This window comes from Indicator indicator, chromosome 4, assembly GCF_027791375.1.
Source record: "Indicator indicator isolate 239-I01 chromosome 4, UM_Iind_1.1, whole genome shotgun sequence".
NCBI lineage: Eukaryota > Metazoa > Chordata > Aves > Piciformes > Indicatoridae > Indicator > Indicator indicator.
The window spans coordinates 47,879,118-47,905,267 of NC_072013.1; the positions used below are offsets into that span (position 1 = coordinate 47,879,118).

The 26,150-nt window shown below is 39.9% G+C and overlaps 1 protein-coding gene across 1 annotated transcript in view; it reads left to right on the forward strand.

Annotated features, from left to right (window-relative positions):
* PLEKHH1 (pleckstrin homology, MyTH4 and FERM domain containing H1) overlaps nucleotides 1-22,022 on the forward strand; it is a 43,768-nt gene extending 21,746 nt beyond the window's left edge. The window contains exons 9-28 of the mRNA XM_054400396.1: nucleotides 168-318; nucleotides 1,323-1,462; nucleotides 2,217-2,327; nucleotides 3,774-3,860; nucleotides 4,798-4,959; nucleotides 5,933-6,013; nucleotides 7,013-7,192; nucleotides 7,324-7,432; nucleotides 8,274-8,386; nucleotides 9,025-9,201; nucleotides 9,933-10,030; nucleotides 12,514-12,691; nucleotides 13,101-13,256; nucleotides 15,026-15,126; nucleotides 16,480-16,621; nucleotides 18,099-18,241; nucleotides 19,290-19,419; nucleotides 20,730-20,816; nucleotides 21,360-21,506; nucleotides 21,846-22,022. Of these exons, the coding sequence (XP_054256371.1) occupies nucleotides 168-318; nucleotides 1,323-1,462; nucleotides 2,217-2,327; nucleotides 3,774-3,860; nucleotides 4,798-4,959; nucleotides 5,933-6,013; nucleotides 7,013-7,192; nucleotides 7,324-7,432; nucleotides 8,274-8,386; nucleotides 9,025-9,201; nucleotides 9,933-10,030; nucleotides 12,514-12,691; nucleotides 13,101-13,256; nucleotides 15,026-15,126; nucleotides 16,480-16,621; nucleotides 18,099-18,241; nucleotides 19,290-19,419; nucleotides 20,730-20,816; nucleotides 21,360-21,506; nucleotides 21,846-22,022 (2,670 nt within the window). The remainder of the gene's footprint in view (nucleotides 1-167; nucleotides 319-1,322; nucleotides 1,463-2,216; nucleotides 2,328-3,773; nucleotides 3,861-4,797; nucleotides 4,960-5,932; nucleotides 6,014-7,012; nucleotides 7,193-7,323; nucleotides 7,433-8,273; nucleotides 8,387-9,024; nucleotides 9,202-9,932; nucleotides 10,031-12,513; nucleotides 12,692-13,100; nucleotides 13,257-15,025; nucleotides 15,127-16,479; nucleotides 16,622-18,098; nucleotides 18,242-19,289; nucleotides 19,420-20,729; nucleotides 20,817-21,359; nucleotides 21,507-21,845) is intronic.
* Nucleotides 22,023-26,150: the final 4,128 nt, after the last annotated feature.

Consider the following 26,150-nt stretch of genomic DNA (forward strand, 5'->3'; position numbering starts at 1 on the left):
CTTGTGAAACAGTGGGTGAGAGTCACCAGATCTCAAACAGATCAAACTAGAGAGTCCAGCTTGGAAATTCTTAAACAAGAAGGGAAGAAATAAGTAGTCCTGGTGGGAAGGATAGTATGAAAATGAAGGGCCTGCACTGATCACTGCATCTCCTTTCTGTTCTCCAGAAAGCCACTCAGATCAGCAATGTGCCTTTCTTAGATGAGTCTTCAGGCTCTGATGATGACTGTGGCTCCCATGCCAGCTTCCGGAATTCTACAGCTGGATCTGAGAACAGGAAAGCTAGCATGCCAGGCAGCCCTCGTGCAGTGAAGAGAGGTAAAGTGAGAGTATTGACACTGAGAAGCATGAACTCCGTCCTCATGGGTGAAGCAAGATGTGCTGAATAGCATCATCAGTGACAAGCAAATGCTCAGCTTTGGTGATGCTAGTAAGTCCTCCCAGAACATGTGCAGACATCAACAGCTACTCAGCAGAAATCTGTCTTTTAGATGGATTTACTGCGCGTAGATTTCCACGCAGGCACTTGCTAAACTAAGATTATGTGAAGAATTCATCTTCCAAGTCAGTCACATATCTAGTGAGGCCCTCCATACCTTTTCTATGACTTCTCATTTGTAATCAAGCTAATATTGACACATCCAAGAACATGTTTTTTTATCTGTGTCACTGGCTGAAAATTTCTTGACCAATAAGCAGATCTTCCCTATCTGTGAGGGGTGAGAGGTAATTTGGGTCCTGTCTAGAACAATTTTTCTTGACTGCTGGGAAGTTTAACTGGAACTTTGAGTGGAATTTTCATTACAATTGGTAGTCAATAAAATAGAAACCCATTTCACGTCATCTTAACTTCTTTTGTGAGTCTTTGGCTGATACATCTGTGCATTGCCCTGGACCAGTGGTGGAAGATTCACAGAAAACAAAGCCCCATTGCTAGTGAAGGAGCTTTTTCTTTAGTTTAAATGAGAGGGGCTTGAGGCTTTATAAAGGATGTTTCCAAGCTGAGAACAGCATGTCTATCCTTAGATAACAAGTCTGTTGATTTTTAATTTTTTAAAAGTATTTTTTCAATCTCTGTTTATTCAGCAACAAATGTATTTCAATGTCAGTATCCAAAACTCACTCTCACTACTTGTCTTCCTAGGAAAAAAAAAATCAGAATTCTAAGTTTAGTTAGTGGGGTTTGAGTTTCCAAAGTCTGAGCTGCTTTGTTCTTCTTGAACAAAAAGGCCTTAATGGTGAACTCAAAAACTTTTCCTGAGTGTGCAGTATTCAGTGTGTGCTTCTGTCTAGCCATATTTTTCATTCTTTATTTTGAACAGGTGTATCTATGTCCTCACTGAGCTCTGAGAGTGACTATGCCATCCCTCCTGATGCCTACTCCTTGGATGGTGACTATTCAGAGCCAGAACACAAGCTACAGCGAACATCCTCCTATTCCACTGACGGTGGAATCTGCACTGTAAGTCTTGCGACCTCACAGCTGTGAGGGATGCAAACAGTCTTGAGCTTGAAAAAGCCTAACTACAATATATGGAGTTAACCCCTGCAAAGCGATGGTCTAACAGACTGGCCTGTTGGTCCAGCTGATCTGTATCAAACTACATTATCTGATGCTTCAGAAGAAGGTGCAGTTTCTGTTACATAGTTAGGTAATACAGCCCTCGATGCTTATATTTTCATTTTCTGATGACCTATACCGGTTTCCTGTAGTCACACTCTAATGATGGCATTATACTTTTGTGACAAAACAGTTCTGGAAATTTGGAGTAAGGAAGGAAGAACAATTGAATGTTTTGGCCTAGGAAATACAAAAACAACCAACCCAAACTCAAACACAGACAGCATTAAATTCTGTACTTGTAAGAAATCAAGCAAGCAAGGAACAGGAGGCTAATCATGGCCTTCACTTTTATCTAAAAAATCTCTGCTGTGGTAAGAAAACAAGTAAGTTTTCAGTGCCTCAGACCATTATTGAAGTGATCTTCAGATGCCTTATTTGCTAAAACACCACAGTGTAATATTTGCCACTACACAGATAGTCTAGAACTGTTTCCAAGTTGATCAGAGAGCACTGACCTTGTATGGCTGCTACTCCCATCACACAGAGTAAAGCAGAGATGCAGCAAATGTCTGAGCTTGATTTCAGCACTCTTTCGTTTGTGTTTTGAGAGGCACAAGATAATCTCCTCTCCCCTTTGCTCTTTGCCCTCCAGGAGCCCATGGAAAAATCAGGTTACTTGCTGAAGATGGGAAGCCAGGTGAAGATGTGGAAGAGACGATGGTTTGTTCTAAGAAACAGACAAATAATGTACTACAAGTCCCCGGTGAGTCATGAGGATGCATTTACTCCTGTGTGGAGGCACAGGGCAAGGTTGTCTGCAGAACTAGTTCCAGGCTGATAGCACTGTCGTGGTGGTATGGGCAAGCCATGGGCAAGCTTCCTCGAAAATGTTGTGCCAAAGAGCTCTATGTCTGACCCACAGGATCAACCATGGGCTTCTGCTTAAGCAGGGAAGCTACATATGGTAGCATTTTCCAGTATATGAAAGATTGTTCACAAGGGCAGAAATCTGACACCTACTAGTCAGTCTCATATGGAGTACAAACAGCAGAAGGCATACTATGGCCTGGCTTTGGTCATGTTTAAGATGAAAATAAAGGGAAAATAAATTACAATACCAGGAGGGTGCAGATCAGTCAGCATATGGGGCTCTGAGAAAAACTACAACTTTCAGGGGGGGTCAAAGCTACAATCTTGTGTTTTTCACCCTCTCAGATGGACATGGAAGTATTAGAAAACTAGGGTGCAATTGAAAATAAGCTTTCATGCAAAATGCTGTCTTGAAACATTACTGACAGAACATGTTTGTGCATTCAAACTTTTCCAAATCTGTTTTATAACTCACAACTGTTTCAAATGAAGTTACATTATTTCAAAAATTCAAGCAGTATGCACTGAAAATTTGTATATACAATAAAATAGATTTATTGTTGGCCTTCATTATTCTGCTGTACTTAGCTACACTGAAGAGAACTATACTTGAGGATATTTCCATGTTTCTTTAATTCTGGCCACAGTAATTTCCTCCATACCTGCACAATATGTATATATACAGTATTTCTTTGTACTTACACATCTTTGCCTCAGGTCAGGAATGTTGAGTAGATTTGTTTTCAACTTTTTAAATTTTTCACAGCTGTTGTCACAATGCATCTTTATTTCTGATACTAGGTTTGTCCACTAGCATTGACAAGTCAATTATACATAGATATTTTTTGTATAGATAAATTTCATAAATATGCAGAATTTGTAGTCTTGGTTGGAAGGGATTTCTGAAAGACCCTAATCCAACTGACACATTGGAGGTATACTGTCACAAGCTGTAAATCAAACCACTCATGGCTTAGTGTAGCTGAATCTTGAAAACTTCCAAAGGTGGAAATTCAGCTGTTCTCTGAGTACCTATTTGGTATTATATTGCCTTCCCAGTGAGAAAGGGTTTGGTTTTATTGTTTTTTTCCTAATGTCCAATCTGAATTTCATAAGAGAGTGTTTGTTATATTGTCTGCTACTATTAAGGAGTCTTTTGCTCCATCATTGCAATGGGATCACACTGTCTCATATTCAACCTGACAACCTTCAGCTGTCCTTTCCAGCTCATGAATGTGGACTCCAACCTGCATGTGCATATTTTCCTGTATTTAAGTACTCCAAGACCCACCTGAATTTTTTTACCTACAGACAAGGTTGTTTGCTTTTCTCTCTTCAGAGTGATGTCATCCGCAAACCACAAGGGCAGATGGAGCTGAATTCCTCCTGCCAAATTGTCAGAGGTGAAGGGTCCCAAACATTCCAGGTAAGCATTGTTTTTTCATCCTGCTGATAACCACACACTCAGTGGCTAGATGAGAGAGCACTTATTTCAGGCTGAATGAAACTGTACATCTCAACTGATATGAGCTGACTTTATCTGGCCCCTGTGCTTCCAGGAAAAAATCATTTTAATAAATAATGGAGAAAGAGCTAAATTGTAACCCAAATATAACCTTTTGAAATAGAAAGAAACTATCATTTATTTTGGGGGGGTCTTTACATCCTAACATTTTCCTTTTTTGCAGTTAGGACCGAGAGCTTGAAATCTGTGGGGAAAAGTGAGTCTTACAACTATTAAAACAAGACAGCACCTAGGATCTCCTCTTCTGAAAGACTCCTGTCATAAGGTCTCCTCCCTGACTTTGTATGTCTGGAGGATCTGAAGAAACATCCTACTAGAATACAACTTCAGAAGTATTAGAAATAAGCCCATAACTGGATTAACTTCCGAGTCATTATTGTTAGAGGACTTCATTACAAAGGTGGCATTAAAGTTTCTCTCGTGCTCTTACTGAAAGGCTCATGGCCTGACCTGTGAGCTACTTTGTCCCCTTACTCAGTTCATAGCATCCTTCTGCTCACAGCCACAGGCTACTGAAGGCAAAATGCAATACAAAGTAAAGGCAGCAAAATCCACCATGTTTATGTAGTTACCTTTTCAAAAGAAAAAAATTGTGCAAGAAAGGATGAGAAGATAGAAAGTCACAATATTCAAGAGAAAGAGCAAGAGACCTCATGAGAATCTGATTAATCTGAGTTTCAGTTCTTTCATTGGAACTCTGAGGGTTAGCACATTTTTTCTTATCTTAAAAAAATCCCTCATGAACCACAAAAAATTTGTACTGGATAATGAAACTGAGCAGCTGGAGAAAAGATTCATAGGTGTGCAGATTTATATTTCTCACTCCTTTTCCTCCCAGCTTGTGACAGAAAAGAGAACCTTCTTCTTGACAGCAGACTCTCCCAACATCCTGGAGGAATGGATTCATGTCCTTCAGAGTATTCTGAGAGTGCAAGTGACCAGTCCTGTTGGTGTTCCTCACAGTGATGCAAAACCTACTGTGAAAGGTTGGCTCACCAAGGTAAAATACTTTTCCTTGCCTTACTCAATTTAACTCAGTATTGTCAGTCAGCCAGCTTCTTGGTTTGTGCAGTAAATGTCAGCAACAGATAATTATTTTAATGCTCTGTAGAAGAGTGAGTAAAGAAAGAAAAGTGGCAGTAGGCTTCTGTATTTCAGAACGTGTTTGTTGGTAAGGAATGGGACAAACAAGGCTAGTGAGAGATACTAACTTTGTCAAATAGTAAGTAATAACACAAGTAAGTAATAGCACATGTATGTTTTTCTTCAAAAGAAGAAAACAGCACGTCATAACAAAAAACCCTACAAACCCCAATCAAACAAAACACAAAAAACAGGAAATGTTGTCATATTTCACATTGAATGGATCTTACTTTGGTGATACAAGAGAGTTTCAAAGAAATGGCTTGTATGGTTCTAGGTTAGCATTTATTTCCATCATAACAGACTGCGTGCCCCTCAGTATGTAGTATGATGGCTGAAAATTCTTTGGCTTTGTGCCAGTTCCACTGACAGTATTGCATAGAAGTTATTATGAATTTTTATATGTAATTCTGGTCACCATCTAATAATGGCTAAAAACCCCTGCCTCTGAAGCTTGTTCTTCTGCAACAGAAAACAGCTCCTTAGACTACACGTTGACTGATCTTTTTCTGCTGAGATGAAATTATTTGGGTTTAAAATTCAAAAAAGGCTACTCAATGTATTTCAGGATATAGATACTATGGGTTCTTATGAGTGAGTAAAAAATACTTCATAAAATCTTAGACTCATTTCCATAAGAACCTACTTAGATGAGATGTACTTTCCTGTTTTTGGAACTAGTGACCTGTATGTTTTGAACCAAGTTCATATTAGCACAGGAGAAATATATATGCAGGTTTTAAAGGCGAGTTGAATTGGAAGTTGAAACCCTAGAAAATCACTCCAGCAATATTGCTGGTGTTAAAAGCACTTATTTCTTTGTCTTACAGGTCAAGCATGGTCACTCTAAGCTGGTCTGGTGTGCACTGATTGGAAAAACTTTCTACTATTATCGAAATCATGAAGATAAGGTAATTCCTTTTTCCCTTTTGTTCCTGAACACTTCTTTTCCTTTTACTGCTTCTGTGTCTTATACTTCAAGCTCGTCTTTGGCTGTACTTCTAACAGCATCTGTTCCTCAAAGAAAATCAGTATTTTCTCTGGATTTTGTTGTTTTTTGTTGGTGGTGGTTTTGTTTCGTTTGTTTGTTTGCTTGTTTTTTAAAGCAAAAATGACAAAATACTTAAAAACTCTTTCTCTGATCACTGTTTATCTTGTTTCTCACTTTCTTCGTTTGGACTTCTGAAGCCTTTAGAGCAGAGTTCTATACAGCAGCAGATAGATTCTGCATGCTGTCATTAAAACAAGCAGAAACAATCTGAGAAGAAGGAGATCACTTAATCAGTGTAATGTGATTCCATTTCTGGAATTGTGGCCCAATGGTCTGTTGGTGATATCAAAACCCAAGTTTTAGAATATTGAGGAATACTGTGACTCATATTTGGGACTGACCTCCAGAGTTAGTACAGCAGATATCCCCTGTTTGTCTGAATCTACCTATTTAATGTAATTGTAAAAGTACTTATCTTCCAGTGGCAAACAGTAAGTCTGACCAGAATTGGAAGACAGTGGCTCATGATACTGAGCAAGTGACATCAGAAAACACATCTTGCCTTGCAGAACCAGTGATCTCAAACAACTCACAAGTGTAATGCTAAAAATCAGTACTTTATGGGAAAGACAATCTTTTTATTTTTGCATATTCTCATTCTGACCTGTACATGTTCTCCAAAGAATAAAAATAAAAGTAAGGTAGTAACACAGCTTGTAAGTACTTTAGTTGTACAGTAGTGAAGAGATCCTACAGAAATACAAGATTATATAATTAAATTAAACACTCAATTACAGTTTATTCCTTGTTTTTTTTACAGAACTGCTAGCATGCTGACCTGTTGAGTTTTTTTTTCCCAATGTTCCCTGCCCATAGTGGGAGATTAGCTACGCTTACTAACTGGCTTTTCCCCTTATAGTGTCCCCTAGGGCATCTGCCTATGCGTGAGTCCAAAGTGGAAGAAGTAGACCGTTCCTGTGACTCTGATGAAGATTATGAAGCCACAGGTGGAGGACTTCTCTCATCCCATTGTACATTGGTGATTCACCCACAGGACCAGAGTCCCACATACTTACTTATTCGCACCAAACAGGAAAAGGTATGAAAGACATTCTCTTTGGAGGGCAAGAGTCTTTTTGGTTTCAGTGGGCAAACGTGGCATACAGACTGAAGCTCTGTGTAGAGAACAAGGTCTGAACTGACCTGTAGTGTTCTCATCCTTATGCCTAGAACACCTGGCTGTACCATCTGACTGTAGCAGCTGGTAGCAGTAATGCCACAGTGGGTACATCGTATGAACAACTCATTGGAAAACTATTGGACGCAGAGGGAGACCCTAGTAAGTAGAAACCACAATCTCTTTTCCATGGCACTAAAGCATAAGGAAGGATAAATTCAGTTCCCGGTTTTAATCCAGACAAAGGTGAGGAAAGGATATTCTCGGTAGAGCAGCATATGATATAGCATCCTTCTCCTCTGGTTCTACAGTAATGCCTAAGGAGAGCAGGCATGGTATTATGAAACTAGACAAGTCCATCAGTTATAAAGCATCTGGAATGTCTGTAGCATTAATAAAGAACTGGAGCTTTCATTTTTCCTGTTATTATTACTCACAATTTTCCTTTGCTGGGAGTCTTGACCATACAAACACATGCTCTGTTCTCAAAATACACTCACACACACTTGCCTTCACATCTTGCCCCTCTCTCTGCACATCTAATCCCTCACACTTGCATCCATGCTCATCTGTGCCACCTGTGTTAATGCACTGTGCTCTCAGATGTGTATTAATTAACATGTTTGTACTTAATCCTCTTTTCCTGCTCACACACACATATTCCTGAACCTATGTATCAATCCCCAACACAGGCAGCTGCCCTGGCAGAGTTTGTCTCTCTTGTTTGAACACAATGCTGAGCAGTTTGTCACCAGAATTCAGCTGATGAGAAGCTCTGACACAGCAGGACTGTGGATTGTGATATTGGCAATACTTCTGCTGGTGACTCATTGTTCATGGCAAGCTTTGCTGAAATCAGTGAAGTGGCATCAAAGATAAACATGGCGTAGTGCTGTGCTGCTTCCTCAGATGCTTTGCCATTTCATCAAGGCTCCTATTCAGCGTGGACACTGTCTTTGTTCTGCTTCTGACAATGCATGTTTTTGCCTGTCTGCTATCTCAGACTCTCCTCTCTGGAAACATCCTATCTTGTGCTACAGTAAAGATGGGTTGCACACATCCCTCACCACTCTGCCATCTGAAGCTCTACAGACTGAAGCTCTGAAACTCTTTAAGGTATTTAAAAGGACATTGCAAAGTTTTCTGTTACTTTGATCTGTTCTTGGGACAACATTGTTTGGTCATGTTGTTTGTCACAACATTTACTGTCATCATTGGTTGCTTTAGACAGATCTGCTGGGTCATTTAATTACAGTAGAACAGTTCCATTCTCTGTCAGTTTAATTTTCCCTTGTAGGGAATCTGGGTTTAGAAGAAATGTTCCCTACAGGTTTTATCTTCCTTTTTCCCCTCCAGTAACTGGATTGAAGGAAACAGAAACAATTTACTGGTAAACCCAGTTGTGTCAGTTAGACCAGTGATGAAGCTGTTGGAGATTTGATTCTTGCACTCTAGGATAAGCAGTAAAACTTGACAGTCTTAGCAAAGTAAAGCACAGGCCTGAAAGGCAGGTACATTTCCCCCTCGATTCTAGTGCTGGCTTGTGAGCTCCTCAGGTGTGGGAATTTGAGTGAATTTTCTAGTTGCCACAACATAAAGAGGTAGGGATAGGAGCTAAGTATGCTCCTCCCTCCTTTCAAGGTTATTTAGAAGAATTCATTAATTTTCTGTAATGCATCTGGGAAACCTGCTCTGGAAGTATCAGGGAAGTGTTGCTGTATTCATGGCATTGACTAACTTCCACCTTTTTGCAGTCCTGTCAGCTGTTCATCAATGTCCCTGTGGAGGCATCTTCTATTGATTACCATGTGTCACTTGCCCAGACAGCACTGCAGGTCTGCTTAACACATACCGAACTGCAGAATGAAATTTACTGCCAGCTTGTTAAACAGACCAGCTGCCGACAGCCCCAGAACCACTCAGTCATTCAGGTCAGTCCCTCTTTTGTCACTTCTACTCTGCAAATGCTTTCTATTTAATTCCATATTTTAATAATCAGCAATGGGAGTGGTTCTCACAAAACTGTGCAAATGTTAAAGGTGTGCTGGAGAAAGGAGAACCTCAGCACTGAGAATGTAACTACTTGCAAAATAAATTTTATCTTGAATTTAACCATTTACCAGTTGCAAATGGTCTGTTCAGAGCATGTTCAGAGTCAAAATTCATGGCTTGTGCTGGCTAGATATGATTGTCACATTATATTGAATTTGTTTCCTGTTTTAGTTAATCAGCAGCATGCAAATCATGAATATTACTATCAAGGATTAAATTTGATTTTTGCACTATAATGTGCACTATATCATTTGCAAATCAAATTTGAAACAAAATTCCCCAGTGTATTCTTTGTGATTTGCAGTTACAAACAGGAGAAAAAAAAGTATTAATTTAAGTCTTAATCATTCACTTATCTCTGGTTATATTAGTCAAAATTTTCCTAAGTGGCTAGTCATGTAGAATACCTCTTAGAGTCCAGGCTGCGATACTGAAAAGCTGTCTGTTCTCTGATCATCACTTCTCTTTGAAGCCTCTTGAACTACATGTCAAAAAATGGTCATTCCCAAAAGCACTAGGCACCATCCAACATTTTGGTTACAGTATTCTATGGAAGAGAACAGTACAGACAAGTACAGAATAAAAATGATGTCCAGTTTTATGTTCACAGTGCTGGCAACTCCTGGCTTTGTGTGCTCCTCTATTCTTGCCTCAACATCACTTCCTCTGGTACATCAAACAGCACTTTCAGCGACATGCAGATCCCAGGTAAAGAGCACAACAGCATTATTTTCTGCTAAGCTTTTTGCAAGGATGAAGATGGAAGCAATTTTAGAACTCCCACCTGCAAAAATAATGTGATAGAGAAAACAGACTTCCAGAGGTATCAATCTGATCCCCCTCAGTCATTCACATTAACTTGTAACTTATATTAAGATAGTTCACAAACTGAGTGACCTATGCTAGCAAAAGAACTTTCTGAAGATGTAACTAGAGATGGAGGATTTTTGCTGATGCAGCTTCTTCCTTTTATTAACAGAAAGACAGACCAAAATAATTATTTAGAATGAATTACTAGCATTTGAGATTATTATAGTCGGTTGATAGGTTAGCAGGCATACTGACAGAGCAAAAGTGAAGTGGAGAACACCTCAGGGAACCATAAAAAGTTAAGAAAAACTAACAAACCTGAAATATGCTAGTATTGTTTTCCCTTAACTTTTTGCTGTAATATTTTCTCCTATAAGAAATCAGTGCAAGACCTACTGTAACAGCAATAAGTTGTTCTCCAGTGTTCATGCTGTGCTCTTTGTTTCTATGGTGATCTGGTCTTTACCATATCTCACTGTGTCCTTTATGGGATGTCTAGCTGTCTGCTCCAACAACATACTGTTGTTAAGAAGACATAGGTAAAAGAGTGATTTCTTTTCAAACAAGTTTTCATATTCAAATACTCAGCCTAAGTCTGCCTTGGAACGCAAGCTAAAGGTCTCCTCGTATTGTAGGGGACATCTGTGTACTCATCCTAGCGAGTTTGGTGTTTTTTTCTTTTCTCATATGCTCCCTCACATGTGCTATTCTTTCTCAGAAGCAGAATTACAGATGTCAGGCACTGCTTTATGTTCAGGCTCTCTCTCCATAGGCTAAGGCAACATGTTAGGGATTGTCTGGCCAGTACTAGAAACCATCTCTTCAAACTTGTGCACTACCAGCTCCCAAATTGGCGCATTCAGCTTTAGTAGTGGACCTGCTAGGGAGGCTAAGGATGTGCTGAGTTCTGTGAAACTGATTTCATGTGTCAGTTTCAAGCAATACTATGCTGACCTCTGCCAGGTTCTTAGTCAAAAGTACTTTTATCAACAGATAAACATCAAGCTGAAGCACAGAGATGTACAATCCAGACAGAAAACAATTAATAGGGTTAGAAAAAAAACCACAACCATACAGAAATTACAGTAAACTGTGCTTACATTCACCTGTAGTTTAGATTAAATTTAGAGCAGTTGTTTAATGGGACTTAGCTTAGCTCCTTCAGCCTGGCTTTAAGAATACTTATGTTTCTTTAAGTGAAGCAGGTATGGCTGGTTTTTGAGCAGTTAAATAGATATGCATTCCCCATTTCATACAGCAAACAAGACACACATTCCATAATGCCTATGTTCTAGATTTATATTAGATCTTAATTTTAGTATTGTTTTTCATGAAAGGTGACTTCAGAGTATATATCCTCTTCCTGAGAGGAAAAAAAAAAAATCGAACCAGTTCTAGGTTAGAAGGCACAGGACTCAGGAGCATTTTGAAGCCAGATGCAATAGCTTTTTATTGAAGCAAGATTCTCTGTTTGAAAATAGTTTAGATACTTTACTGGGCAGATGAGCAATATATTGCTACAGGGAGAAGCCAGAGCTCCTGACTTCATGTTGCTTGCAGGGATTTAGCTAGAGATTTAATCATGTACTGAACTCTTGAGGACATCTTGGGTAGAAGTAGTTTCCACTGCAAAGTGATAGCATTGTTTTAAATCCATATAAATCCTTCAATTTCAGAACTTATTCAGTATCTACATTCTTAAAATTTCTTGCAAAAGGTGTAATTGACTGTTCTTGCCTGGCTTTAGAGACACTTGTATCCTTTTAGTGCTTTTCAGTGGAGCACACTCTTCAGGCAACAGTAACCTGGATCATATGAGTAACTATCCCTGTACTGTGCTGAATTATCAGCAAACCTGAGCCTGCTTTAATCTTTGAGAGTTTCTTGATTGACAGGTAGGGTTAACCCATGGAAATGCATAATTTGTATAACTATGTAAATTGATAAACACAATTTACATAATCCTGTGAGGCTAATGTGTTACAACCTATTATTAATATTTATGTGGACCTGACATGATAGTAAGTAAATTCCACTGGCATGACAGTGAGCTTGAGGGTGAAGTAGTCTTGCTTTAATGGATAATGTCAACAGGGTAGAGAAGAGGATACCCCTGTCCTATATGCAGTCCATCTGGGAGCAGGGAATGGTCTTACACTTCACAGAGAGTACATTGCCTATTTTAGTTTTACAGATCCCTGGAGCTCAGGTTTGGTTTGCAGCTTTTTTCACTTGCAGCTGTTAGACTGTTTGGATGAAGTATCTGCACAGAGATGTATCTTTGTTTGAGCAAAACCCTGAGGGAGGAATAATTTGTCATGGCATGGGAAATGGAAGAGTACATGGCATTCAAAGTACGTTTGTGGCTTATCTCCACCTAGGAGTGAAATAGGCAAGTATGCCATCTACTGCCAGAGATCAGTAGACCGCACTGTACAGACTGGCGAGCGGGAAGCCAAGCCCTCCCGGATGGAGATTGTATCCATCCTGCTAAGAAATCCATACCATCACTCACTCCCCTTCAGCATTCCTGTGCACTTCATGAATGGAACCTACCAGGTGAGTCACCATAGCTGCCTTTCTTCTGGGCACTAGAGGACTGCACTGTAACATCCCTCCTTCATGTGAGTGGGTGGCACTGTGTTGTTTATTTCTGTGAGACACTGGGAGATAGTACTTCTTCTCCGTAACATCTTAGTGATTTTCCCCGAGAAAATGAAAGGATTCTAGCCCCAGATCTACAGATCTTAGGAAGAAAAAGTACTTGGGAAAAAGGGAGAGGTGTCTTAAGTGTCTCAGTACAAGAAAGCAAGCAATGAAAACGTATGCAATATGCAAGTGATATCACAGGAGCTGGCAGCCAATCCTGAGACACCAATCTGTAGGAAACCAGGCTTCAGTAGTTGTGATACCTACCAGTGCTGTGTTTTTTGAAAGTTATCCTCAGTTAACTCCTCTTTCTTTGCAGGTTGTAGGTTTTGATGGTTCCTCAACAGTTGATGAATTCATCCAGCGACTCAACCAGGAGACAGGAATGAGGAAGCCATCCCACATGGGATTTTCTTTGTTCACAGATGATCCTTCTGGCAAGAATTTGGAACATTGTCTGCAGGGCAACATGAAGGTCTGAGTTTATTTTGCCTCTGCTACATTCAGTGTACATGTTTGAGAGCTGCTAAATGGCTAATATTTTTTATTCTTAATCTAGCAAGATCAAATACACTTGGGTATTGGCTGTCTGGATTAGAATTCAGAGATGAGATACTCATTCATGCAATTGGATCACAATGACCCTATGCAACACTACAGGCTTGGAATAGTGGCTGGAAAGCCGCACAGTGGAAAGGGACCTGGGGGTGTTGGTCAATAGCAATGTGCCCTGGTGGCCAAGAAGGTCAACAGTATCCTGGCCTGTATCAGAAATAGTGTGGCTATTGGGACTAGGGAAGTGATTTTCCTCCTGTACCTGGCAATGGCGAGGTCACACCTCAAATACTGTGTTCAGTTTTGGGCCTCTTACTACAAGAAAGACACTGAGGTCCTGGGGCATGTCCAAAGAAGGGCAATGAAGCTGGTGAAAGATCGGCAGAGCAACACTTACGAGGAGTGGCTGAGGGAACTGTGGTTGTTAGTCTGGAGGAAAGGAGGCTCAGAGGAGAGGTTGTAGCAATGTGGGCGTTGGTCTCCCATGTAACGAGTGATAGGACAAGAGGAAATGGCCTCAAGTAGCACTAGGGGAAGTTTAGTTTGGATATTAAGAAAAATTTCTTCACCAAAAGGGTTCTCAGGCATTGGAACAGGCTGCCCAGTCACCAGGATGAGCCACCATCCCTGGAATATTTAAAAGGCATGTAGATGTGGCACTTAGGGATATGGTTTAGTAACAGGCTTGGCAGTGATGGGTTAATGGTTGGGTTAGGTTAGAGGTCCTATCCAACCCAAATGACTCTATGAGTCTATAATTAGCTCAGTCAAATCTGAGATACTAGTTAAGACAAAGCACATTCTGTTTTAGTAGGTGACAAATCTGTCCATTTTTAAAAAGCCTTTAACTTGGATTTTAGCACATATTAAAGCTTAATTTGTCTTGACTACAAAATTTAAACGATGGAGCTAGCTAGCATGATCTGATATCTCAACTAACATCAAATGTGACACTTCTAATTGAGACAAATTTATGTTCAGCTGTGAGTCTCTTGGCATGTCTATATAAATCCCATTTAATGAATTATGAAGTATCACCCAGCTATCTCCAGATAATTCAGGCTTTCATTCTTGATGAGTGTGCTTAAGAGAGAAAGCTCTACTGAATATACCTTCACTTTGAAAAAGAGAGGAATGCCTCAGATCAAGGGAAAAAGAGAGCAGATAAAGTGTTAATCACTGTGTCTTTTGTATGGAGATTTTGACTCCTGTTGCAGCTGGATGACTTCCTTGAAGGAGCAGGCTAGAAGCTATGAATGAGACATGTTGGAGTTTGGTACAAATCTAGGAGAATAATCTGTCATTCAGCAGTGATGGAGGAATAGTGCTAGTGGCAGCTTTGAAGAGGCCCTGATACCTGTAAGGAACATAAATATTTCAGGTTTACACAGTAAAACTTCACATTGGCCAGTAGAGAGAGAAGATACCAGTAATTTTAAATTAGACGGTTTGAAGAGGAAACTATCACAGTGCCAAATTATATACTTCACTTTCATGGGCTGGCATAGATCAGAATCTGGAGCTTTGCTGGTAACCACCATCAGGAGAGATGAGGTATTAGAACAAAAGAAGGAGCTTGAGACAATCAAAGGCATCACTTCTACTGGTTTTTACACTTACTTTTCCCTCAAGCCTTGACTATACATTTCACCTCATTTCTCTCTCATTTTACATGGTATTTTTTTAAAGATCTGTGATGCCATTTCTAAATGGGAACAAGCCTTAAAAGAATTGCATCCCGGGAAATATGAAGGTGGCACAAGAATTGTGAAGTTGACCTATAAGAACAGGTACTGTGCTCTGTTGGTTGGCCTCACTATTGCTGCTAATTAAACATTTCTAGACTGCATACACCTCCATAGCTGTCCAATAATTTATAGCACTGTTATTGCCAAAATTGTTTTAGCTTTTATGTGTGGTACATGTATAAAAAGAGGGCATATGGCCTAGAAGGAAAACCAAAATACTTTGCAACAGAAGAATACACTTAAAATTGTTTAACAACTAGCTGTAGCACAGTAAGACATACTTGGCAAAATTTCATTTGCCTAGATTTTAAAACATGATTAAATGATGTGTGTTCGGTGAGAGGAAGGGAGACCTGCGGGAAAATCACCAGTGAAAAACAAATATGCTGAAACATGCAATTAAGTGAAGAATCAGAAAGATTAAAAAGATAGAAGAACAATGTTCTAAATTGCATGAGCTGTAGAAGACATGTAGTAGCAGTGCCCAGACTTTACAAAGAAATAAATGTTAAAAGTTACATCATGAGACATGGTAGTGAAGGGAAGTACAAGACAATCTATACCAAAAACTGGAACAAGTTCATAATTTATAATACAGAGAGGAATTCTGAAGTACAATGACTAGAGAGCTGTGTAATGAGAGCGAGGAACAGCTTTCTGCATGTGAATTCCCTTTGCAGGTAAAACAAAGGCCACTCCAAACCCAAAAAGAGACAAAGTTCTGTGTTCAAGCATGAAGACTTTGTTGACTGTAATGGTAAAACAAATTTCTGTCAGCTTTGTTAGTTGGTCTAACAGAGGTGGAAGCAAAAATTACTGCTTTTGACCCAAAAGACAGTATTCATTTCAGAAGTGAAACTTTGCAGTATTGTTTAGTTGGACTGGAACGTGCTTTGACTGGACAGCAAGGATGTTTGGATAAGGTCTTTCCAAGGCTGGGCTGTTCTGACACCAAGGACTCTGATAAGACATGTGTAAGGTCGATATGGTTCTAATGGTGGTAGAGCAGACATAGTTTTGTATTCTGTGATAAGCAGAGAAGGCCATATCTTAAATATTGCCTATCTGTGCTTGATGGGGATGGATAGATGCCAACTGACCTGTGATTATAAGGCTTCACCATCCTTAAGTGATTGTCTTAGAGAATTCAAACGGCTTCCAGAACTAAAAAGCATGTTTTAAGTCTCTTTGCCTAAATCTTGTTCATAAAAGAAGCACTTCTGCTTCCAAAGCTGGCTAGTACCCTTGCAATATAAAAAGTACACTTTGGAGAAGGAGAAGGAGAGGAGAAAAAAGCCAAACCCACTTTTAATTTTACTGATGTTGATTTAAGTTCTTACCTCTACTTTCAGTTCACAATACCTTTTCACCTTCACAATCCTCTCTACTTTTTAGGCTCTATTTTCGGAGCCAGGCCAAAGGAGAGACAGACCGTGAGCGGTTGCTGCTGGCCTTCCAAGTCAGCAATGAAATTGCCAATGGAAGGTTTCCTGTTAATAAGGAATTAGCTCTGGAAATGGTGGCTCTGATGGCTCAGGTGAGTATGGCTATGGGCAGAAATTCTCTCTTTTGTCATTCAGGGATATCAGCTATACACTTGAATATCTGACTTATCAGCTCTCTTCTACATCAAAAGTGATTTTTCATCTATTTAAGTCTGAGATATACAATGCCAAATACATTATATCAGCATACATATATTGTTAGAATACCTTTTGCTGTAGGAAAATTTGCTATAGGAGTGCCTCTCCTTTCCTTATGGAGAAAAATATTGGAAAAACCCAGTGAAGCTGGACCATCCCCAAAACTGCTCCAATTAGTGCCTTAGTTAGAGGTACGGAAATAGTATGACTACTTAGACTTAACCGAAAACTTTCCCTCTTGCACCTCTAATGCTTTTTACTCAGGAAAAGCACCCTGTAGCATCTTCATTACATCTCCAGGGTTACATTTAGCATTTTACTACATAAAACACATAGTATGGGTTGTGGACATAATAAGCAGGATAATAGTTTCTTACTGAGCTGAAATTGATTGTTGCATTTGTTCACACAATGTAAACTGAGATGAAGAAACTGTGAAGGTTGTCCAAACTATTTACAAACACACTGTGGTTTTAACTGGCCAATTGAAAATAAACTCCAAAAGCTTGGCAGTTATGCAGAAGTATCTCCCTACAACAAGTAGCTGGCCAAGATACTGTTTAATTTTCTTAGATTAGTGAGGAATTCCTTAGCCAGTCATGTCCTCAGTATACATTTACTATGGCAAAACCTCCAGACAAAATTGTGCAGCCCAATGGTGTCTTTTTGCGTGACTGAAAAACACAGTAGTTACCAGCATGAGAGCTCACAGAATGTTCTTGTGCACTAAAACCACCATAGTTCAGCCATGAGTCAGCAGTATCCCCTTATGGCCAAGAAGGCCAATGGGATGTATTAGAAGACGTGGTTAGTAGGTCGAGAAAGGTTCTCCTATCCCTCTATTCTGCCCTGATGAGGCCTCATCTGGAGTATTGTGTCCAGTTCTGGGCCCCTCAGTTCAAGAACAGGGAACTGCTTGAAAGAGTCCAGCACAGAGCCACAAAGATAATTATGGGAGTGGAACATCTCCCTCATGAAGAAAGGCTGAGGGAGCTGAGTCTAGCTTGGACAAGAGGAGACCGAAGGGTGACCTCATTGACGTTTATAAATACGTAGAGAGTGAGTGTCAGGAGGACAGAATTGATGTCCTTCTCAGTGATGGCCAATAACAGGACAAGGGGCAACAGGTGCAAGCTGGAGCATAGGAGGTTCCACATGAACATAAGGAAAAACTTTTTCACTGTGAGGGTCACAAAACACTGGAATGGGCTGCCCAGAGAGCTATCGAAGACCTGCCTGACACGTTCCTGTGTGACCTACTCTAGGTGATCCTGCTCTGGCAGGGGGTTTAGACTAGATGATCTCTCAAGATCCCTTCCACTCCTAACATTCTGTGATTCTATTGTACTATAAACTATTATGTTGCCTTAGGTGGAATATGGGGATTTGGATCGACCAGGATCATCAAGTCCTGCGGGAACGTCACCATCAAAAATGCAGCATCTTCTCCACCAGGTCTTAGACAAATTCTACCCAAAATGCTACAAGCAAAACATTACTCCTGAACAGCTCAGGTAAATTCTTGGTTCTTCTAGACTTTGCACTGAAAACAAATTTTACTTGCAAAATTCTGTCTTTATATGCACAAAGTTTGAAGGAACCCTGTCAAAATTATTTGATGTAAAAACTTAAAACACAAGCATCAGGTAGAGGTTCCTTTAAAAGAAAACAGAAGTTAAAGAATATAAAAAGAGCCAAGTCACCAACTAATTTTTCTCTTGACAAGAAGTTTAAGCTTTTTACTTCCAAATTAGGCATCTCAGTTCCAACAAACTCTAACCTAAGTCCCAGATGAATTCTGGTTTTGAGTTTTTGTTTTATTCTTTCCCCAAGTGTCAATTGAATCCAGATGCCTAACATTTGCAATGAGCCATAAAGCCAGCACATATGGGCTGCTTCAGGCTGTGGTAATTCTGGTAGGACATTTTTTGGCAGAGCTTTTTGATGTTCTGACTTGGAAATTCTCACACAATGAAGAGATCTGATGTACTCAAGTACAGAATTCAGATGCTCAGCTCTAATTAAAGAGAACAGTCATCTTCCAGATCCAAAGCTACTTAGTGATGAAGTGGTGGAACTAACACAATTACCTCTTTTTGGAAGCAAATTCCATCTGCATGTAGCAAGACAGCTGCCAAACCATCCCTAGTGAGCCAAATCAACAGTAAATTAATATATATATAGCCACTCCATATAGAGCATACTAGTAAGTTAAGATGAAGGTGAAAGTGTAATTGAATGTGAAGACAAGCTAGGAAGGATTTTACAGTAATAGCTGTCTCAGTGTTTGTAGCTACAGTTGTTTAATCTATACCAGTGAGGAAGCTACATATGACTGGGATTCCTGGGCATTACAGTGTCACTAGTAGTAAAATAATTGTGGGAGCAGGGAAACTGCTAAAATAAGCTCATAGCTGACAGTGCTAACAAGCCCTCTCTATTGTACTCTGTAGAACAGCCTTTTTGGAATAAAAGGTTCATCTATTAATTGTTATAACTTCACTCACCTTTCCTTGGAAGACATTAGTAAATAATGCTGTCTTGCATCTTTGGTTCTGAAAGGCAACTGGCTGACAGGCTGGCAACAAAGTGGATGGTGCTGCAGGGATGCTCTCCACCAGAATGCATTCGCATTTATTTGACAGTGGCCCGGAAATGGCCTCTCTTTGGAACCAAAATATTTGCTGCTAAGGTAACTGGAACACTTTTATTTTTCTCTCTTCCCCCCCCCTCCAGCTGCATCAGTTGATCACAATATTGAGGGTACTACCTTTCCTTACAAACCTTGCCAAGATTTCTTCAGGCAGGAATTTCCCTCGCCTTCAAGGCTGTAATGATTGTTTAAAAAAATACTGTTTACATACCAGTAGGGGTGTGGAAAGGCAGAGTCCCCCATAAATCACACCTGGCAGCTGATGCCAGCTAAAAGTAGAATGGGTATTTCAGTGCCACTCTCTGCTTGACAAATTAAAAAAACCTAAAGCACATACCGGGTAAGCTGTCAGCCCTCTGGCATTAGGGGGAAAGCAAAGAACAGCTGGAGGGAGTGCTTCTTCCACTAGTTTGTACCATCCTTCAGCCCATCCTGGATTAGCGCTCTGTACCTATTACCTTTGCCCAAAGTAATGTTTTAGCACTGAGTGTCTGTCTGAGAAATCTTAACAGCATTAACCATCCTCACCAACCCAGCAGAAACATCGTTTCTTGAAAGCTTGAGATAGATCTTGCTCATGGTTATACATCTCCTGCTTTGAAGACAAAGCTGTTACAGTTATGGGATAAAGTCTAAGGATAAAAGGGACTTCCTGAGTAAATATACAAGAAGTTTTTGTAAAGACAATTATTGCTACTGTCAGGATTGAAAGCAGAAGAGGTTACTGGTATCTGAGGTTACTGACACTGAAGAAGCAGAATACAGAATAGTTCCAAATAATATAGATATTTCCAATTAACATATTTTATAACTTTTAAATAGTTAAATGGCAAAGCTTATGGCATTAGCTATTGTAATAGCAGATTCCCAGGAAAGATTCATGTCACTAGCTACAATAACTAGCTTTAACAGAAAATGGATGTATCTTTGTCAAAATCAGTAAGAAAGAACATTTGCAGTGGTGCAATAGTAGTGGGTGCACTGGTATTACAGAAACCAACAGGTTTCACTGCCTGCCTGGCTGATGGGAGTAGTATTAAGAACAAGAGTATAGCAGAACTGCCTTTTTTGTTACTCTGTCCAGTGTTAACCACACTGATGGAATTTACCTCAAAGACTTCGTTATCATTGCATCTCCTGTGCCACTCATCCCAAAATTCTGTGTAAATCTGAAGATATTATTCCAGCTTTTAAGAAAAGCCCTCTTCAAAATTGAATGGGGCCAGACCAGTAAGCCTATAGGATTCTTTCTCATCTTCACTTTATCCTTAAACCTCAAGATTTATGTCAGAGGTATCTTTATGTGGTGGCCAAGAACTGTCTAAATTAATAATTTCCTTTCTTTCTAGCCTGTTTTACCTTCCTTGTTGGAAGAGTATCCAGTCTGGATAGCTGTGAATGAAGATGGTATCAGCATACTGGATTATAACACTATGGTATGGTGAGGAACACTGTTAAGAAAAATAACTTACCTCCCACAGAAAGACTTTCTTCAGAGTCCATTTACAGTCTCTAAAAGTTTGTCTTTAATTTCAAAAAGATCCAGAAGTTAATTTGTAGAAGTCAGAGATGAGGGAAGTCCATACAATATTTGAATGTTACATAAGCAAAGGAAAATTACAGCTACAGTGTGAGGCAGTGTGAAAAAGCTAACTGCCTCTCTGATGGGCTGTAAACATGCTCATACATCTTGCAAACTAGCAGTGCTGTGTGCTTTGCAATCACCATCTGCAATATAACCAAGTTTAGACTGTTGCTTGGAAGCAATGAGGTTCCATGAGGAAAGCTAGGAGGAAACCAGAAATGCAGTTCTCACTTGAGCTGTCACTGCCAGCTATTACCTACGGAGCCAGTTGCATATGCTGCCTACTACTGCTGGAGATCTGATGTTCCTGCAATGAATAACAAATATATTAGTATAAGGTGGACATTCTTTCTTTTACAGAACTATGACTTTTCAAACTTTCTGTTGTCTGCAGCACTTGAAGGTCTCTTATTCATACTCCTCTGTGCTGACCTTTGGAGGCTGTCGAGAAGACTTCATGATTGTAGTCAGTCAAATGAAAGAAAGGAGCTCTGGAAAAAACAGCACTGAAAAACTCCTTTTCACAATGGCAATTCCAAAGGTAATTACAAAACGAACAGTGAGTTTCTTTCCAGCTGGCAGCATCACAGCTGGCATTTTATATAAGCCCTGGTGACTGGTACTTGGGGCTGCTCCACTACCTATATATATTCAATAAATCCTTGTAAGCTGAAACCTTTCAGCAAGAGACTTTTTCTGCCTCACTCTTAAATTAGGGCAGACCTTCATTTCTAAACTGAACAATTCCATGTAAGAAAGCTGTTTTCAAAAGTTATGCAGTCAATATGTTATGCAGTCAATAAGTTATGCAGGTTCTAAAAATCAAAGGGCACTCTTACTTCTAACTGACTTAAAGTTAATAATTTTCTTTTTTCCCTAGATTGTTGAAGCAACACTTCTTATTGCCAGTTATATTAACTTCCACTCAACGCCTTCCCTCCTGTCTTCTACACAGCCCTGCCAAAACAAGGCACCAGCTAACAAGCTATGGGAGACTGAAAGTCGCTGCTTTTTCCCTTCTGTGCCCCGAAGCACTAAGGGGCCCACCCTGCTCTGAGGGCGCATTCATAGGGTATTTAGGGTGGTTTTTGTTTTGGGTTGTGGGTTTTTTTGCACTGCTCTGTACTGAATTGCAGACTGCTGTGATTTTGCTGGTTACACACCCTTCCTTTAGTGCAGGCTTCAACTCTTTTTCAGTAATAGACAAAGTTCCTTAATGTGGGCTGAGGCAGTGTCCTTTCTCTTTAAAAAAAAAAAAAAAAAAAAAAAGTGGATTTTGGGGACTGTGCAGGAGTTTCTTTTCCATGCCACACTCCATCCAAAATACTGTGCCTCTGGTCATTTACCTGCACAGTGCTGCAGTCACATTGCATCTGCTTTCTTTCCTTGCACCCATTCTTCTTCCAGCTTCTGATCTTAATGCTTTACTTACAAGCATGTACATTTTCTTTGACCCCTCCTGTTTTCAGCCTTGCACCTGCCTCTAGGTCACTGCACATCCTGTGTCTAGAATGTCAGTTGAGCTCTTAAAATTTCTAGTGACCTCTTTTCTTCCCTATCTTGCTAACTTTTTACCTGAATTAGACTGCAGCCTCTGTGGGGCAGATTGGAGTGGCATACGGGCTTGAAGCTGACTGCAGTGAGCTGAGCACAGAGTCTTTGTAAAAGGGCAAACAAGTGGTAATGGGTGCTGGTGTGTGGCATGACTCTTGTACAAGGATACCTCCTGTTGAAGACTGCCTGTATTAGGAGCTGCACATCACTGCCCCATAAGCTAGATATACCACGCTATTACCAGGGTAAAGGTTAACATGACATAGTCTGATTACAGACATAACATCACCTCTCAGCTCTTTTTGTGAATAGCCATCATAATTAAAGTTTTTACCAGGGTTTAAACTCAATATTGCCACTCCCAGAACAACTATTAAGATACTCTTTTTGCTGAGACTGTAATAGTTTTTATGCAACTGCTTAACACAACCAAGAGAACAATTTCATTTTCCCTAGAGCTGTAACGACTCCTCCCTGAAACCAGTATTAAAATGGAAAGACAAACTTTCCAAGTCCTTGCTCCAGATGTGAAAGAAAGAAGACATTGTTGAGAAGGAAGAGGAACTAAACTGACAAAAATAACTCCTATGAAAGTCAAGGGTAATTTCAGACCTGAGAGAGTATAGAGTAAGAGTTCAGTGGTACCCAGGAACATTTTCAACTTAAAACAAAGGTGGAAACCTTTGAATATTGAGGACCAGAACAACTGGGACAGAACCCGTGTCTGATGGTACCCTAGCTGCTACAGGACTGATGCATGTCAGGAGTTGACACTGTTCTACACAATAGATGAACATTAGATCCTGCTTGCCAGGCTGAATGTGTCATGTGCTCCACTGTCACAAAAGCTTTCTCAAGACTTTCTGTTAATCGCTGTTGTAGATGTTATAGGATGTGTTTGAAACTGCACATAACCTCAGACAAAGGACGGCAAGGCAAGCAAATTTTGTATTTTTCACCAACTGGAAGAGATCTTCCCAAACCAGCTCTGCCACTCTGACTTGACAGGAGATGCTCCTTTCAGACTCCTGCTTCCTTCATGCTACCACAGCAAGAAGGAAGTAGTCAGCAAATGTGTACTCAAGTACTGTTTTTATGATCTTCCAAGAGAATGTTGGGTGGTTTGGATTTTTGGTTGGTTTGTTTGTTTTAAATCTGTCTCAAAGGGACTTCATTTTGATTGAGAAGGTTAATGGATTTTAAACAAATGAAAGAATATCAGCATTTCTTCTTGAAAAAATCTAATCTACCTTAATAAGAATTCTTAAAAAAAGAAAAAAAGCTAAGGAAGAAAAAGTGCACTTTCCAAAGCACCATCTGTAACTTCATAATAATTATGCCTTCACAGTCTACTTCCCAAACGAAAGTGTTATGAATCCAACCACTGGAAAGAATTTAGCAATAGCAAACCAAAGCTATTTGCAAATGAACAAATCAACCATACCAGTGTGAAACTTCACTTCCTAGTACCTGCCACCAACCTTGAAACATCCAAAGAACACACACAGTGGAACTGACAATACTTTTGGAAGTTTTTGCTTCATGCTTATGATGGTGGGTGCAAGGCCATAACTGAAAGAGAAGAGCATAGGACAGATGAAAACTCTAAGTAATTCCTTATCAGCATCTTTGTAATAAAACCCCCAGCAAACCACCCCATGGTGAGTTTGGAAACAATATAGCAGACACGAGACAGGAAAAGATTGTATGAACAGACACCAAATTTGCACATACTGTAATGTACCCACTTACGAATTTAAGGACCATTCCTTGAAGTTAGAGAAAAAGCTTTCTGAGCCAAAAAACAATTTTGAGAAGGTATTTAGTCTTCTTTTTCCTTAGATACTTTTCAGTGACTATATATTGATAGTGGTCTGTAGTATGCACTTCCTCTCTCTCACACACAGTGCTGTAGTGTAGCCACATCAGTTCAAATACAGAGAACATTATTCCTCTTCACTCAAATCACCTGTGCCTAACAATTCCACCTGTATCTGAAGGTCTGTTCATCAGTATTGTATTCCACTAGTAACAAAGCTGCTTCTGAATAGGCCAGCCTGTCATGGGTGCTGGGAATGTTCAAGGCATAAGCCTCCAGTTCTGAGGCTGTACTTACTTTACAGTGCTAACACTCGTGTTCTTATAGACTCATATGAAGGCAAGCAGAAGCAGAGTGGTGAATAAGCAAGAGCTGTCCTGAAGCTCATTATTTTCTGACGGAACTGCACTTTAAACTGACAAGCATGGTGTATAGAACTTTTTTCTTCCTATTTCTTAAAAATATTCACAAGTACTTGGCTATTTCAGGGACCACTCCACTCTGATGGATGCACTTATACCTCCTATTTATAGCTCACCTAACTTCAACCGTGTGTAGATACCTATTTTGTATGATTCTTTGATAGAGAAAACAATTTTTGGTTTAATCAAGGCTTCTGGCAATGACCACTGCTGCAGCATAGAGTAAAATGACAAAAGCCTTTGTTTTCCTAACTACTGTGTTTATGTAAAAGGCTGAGAGATACTGTGAGATTTCTGTTTGTTCTTAATAAAATGCAGTTATCATGAATTAAAATGTATTATTCTCAGGATTAAAGGAACTATTTCAAAAGCCAAAATAGTACCAATGTAAACAAAATTGGACAAAAATTATCCAGGCACATACCAGGTGCAAACCTGCTCTAGTATTGTTTTTCTCTGCTGGTCTCTCAGCTGTAGCGTGTGACTAAAGTGCAATCCCATGGGCACAGGACGTTCCCTCCTTCAAAAGGTGGCTAAAACAATCTTCCAGATTTCCTCCTGTGTCATAGCTACTTGGTCATTTCTTCAGTGCACATTCTCAGGACTTCGTGGGATTTTTACAGCAAAGTCAATGTTCGCAGCACACTCTTAGGCTCAAGACTCTGTCTGTTCTGTTGAAGCATAATGTACCTACCTGCTGACACGTTCTCCCCACAGTTCAGCAAATCTACCTACTGCTATAGTGCTTCTCAAGGGCCTTGACCATTTCTCCTTCTGAGGAAATACAACTTGGCCGAACTATGCCCTGAGTCATATGCAACTCTATATGTATACTACATGGTCCTTAGTGACAGGATCACAGGATATTAGGGGTTGGAAGGGACCTCCAAAGATCATGGAGTCCACCCCCTCTACCAGAGCAGGGCCATAGAATCTAGCACAGGTCACATAGGAATGCATCCAGATGGGTCTTGAAAGTCTCCAGAGAAGGAGACTCCACAACCTCTCTGGGGAGCCTCAGGGGACCCCAACAATAGTCACTTACACAGTCATGCTCCAGGACTTGCTGTTAACAGCCTATTTCTACCCCTGGCCCAACAGCTGCTTGCAACCAAACTCAGTTTGCATCAGGATGCAGCTTCACTAACTTCTGAGAGACCTACCAACTTACATTAGGGAAGCACTGGAATTAACAGTCTGTCCAACCTCAACATTTAAAGAGAAAAATACCAGTTAAAGGTTACAGAAACTTTGAGCTAATCAATAAAAAAGAATTTACCACCCTTCAGTTAACCCATAAAACTTTATTCACATAGCCATTACTGTAATTTTTAACGACCCATTTTCCTCATATTCTCAGAGGTTATGACACATTTTTTCCATGTCCTGT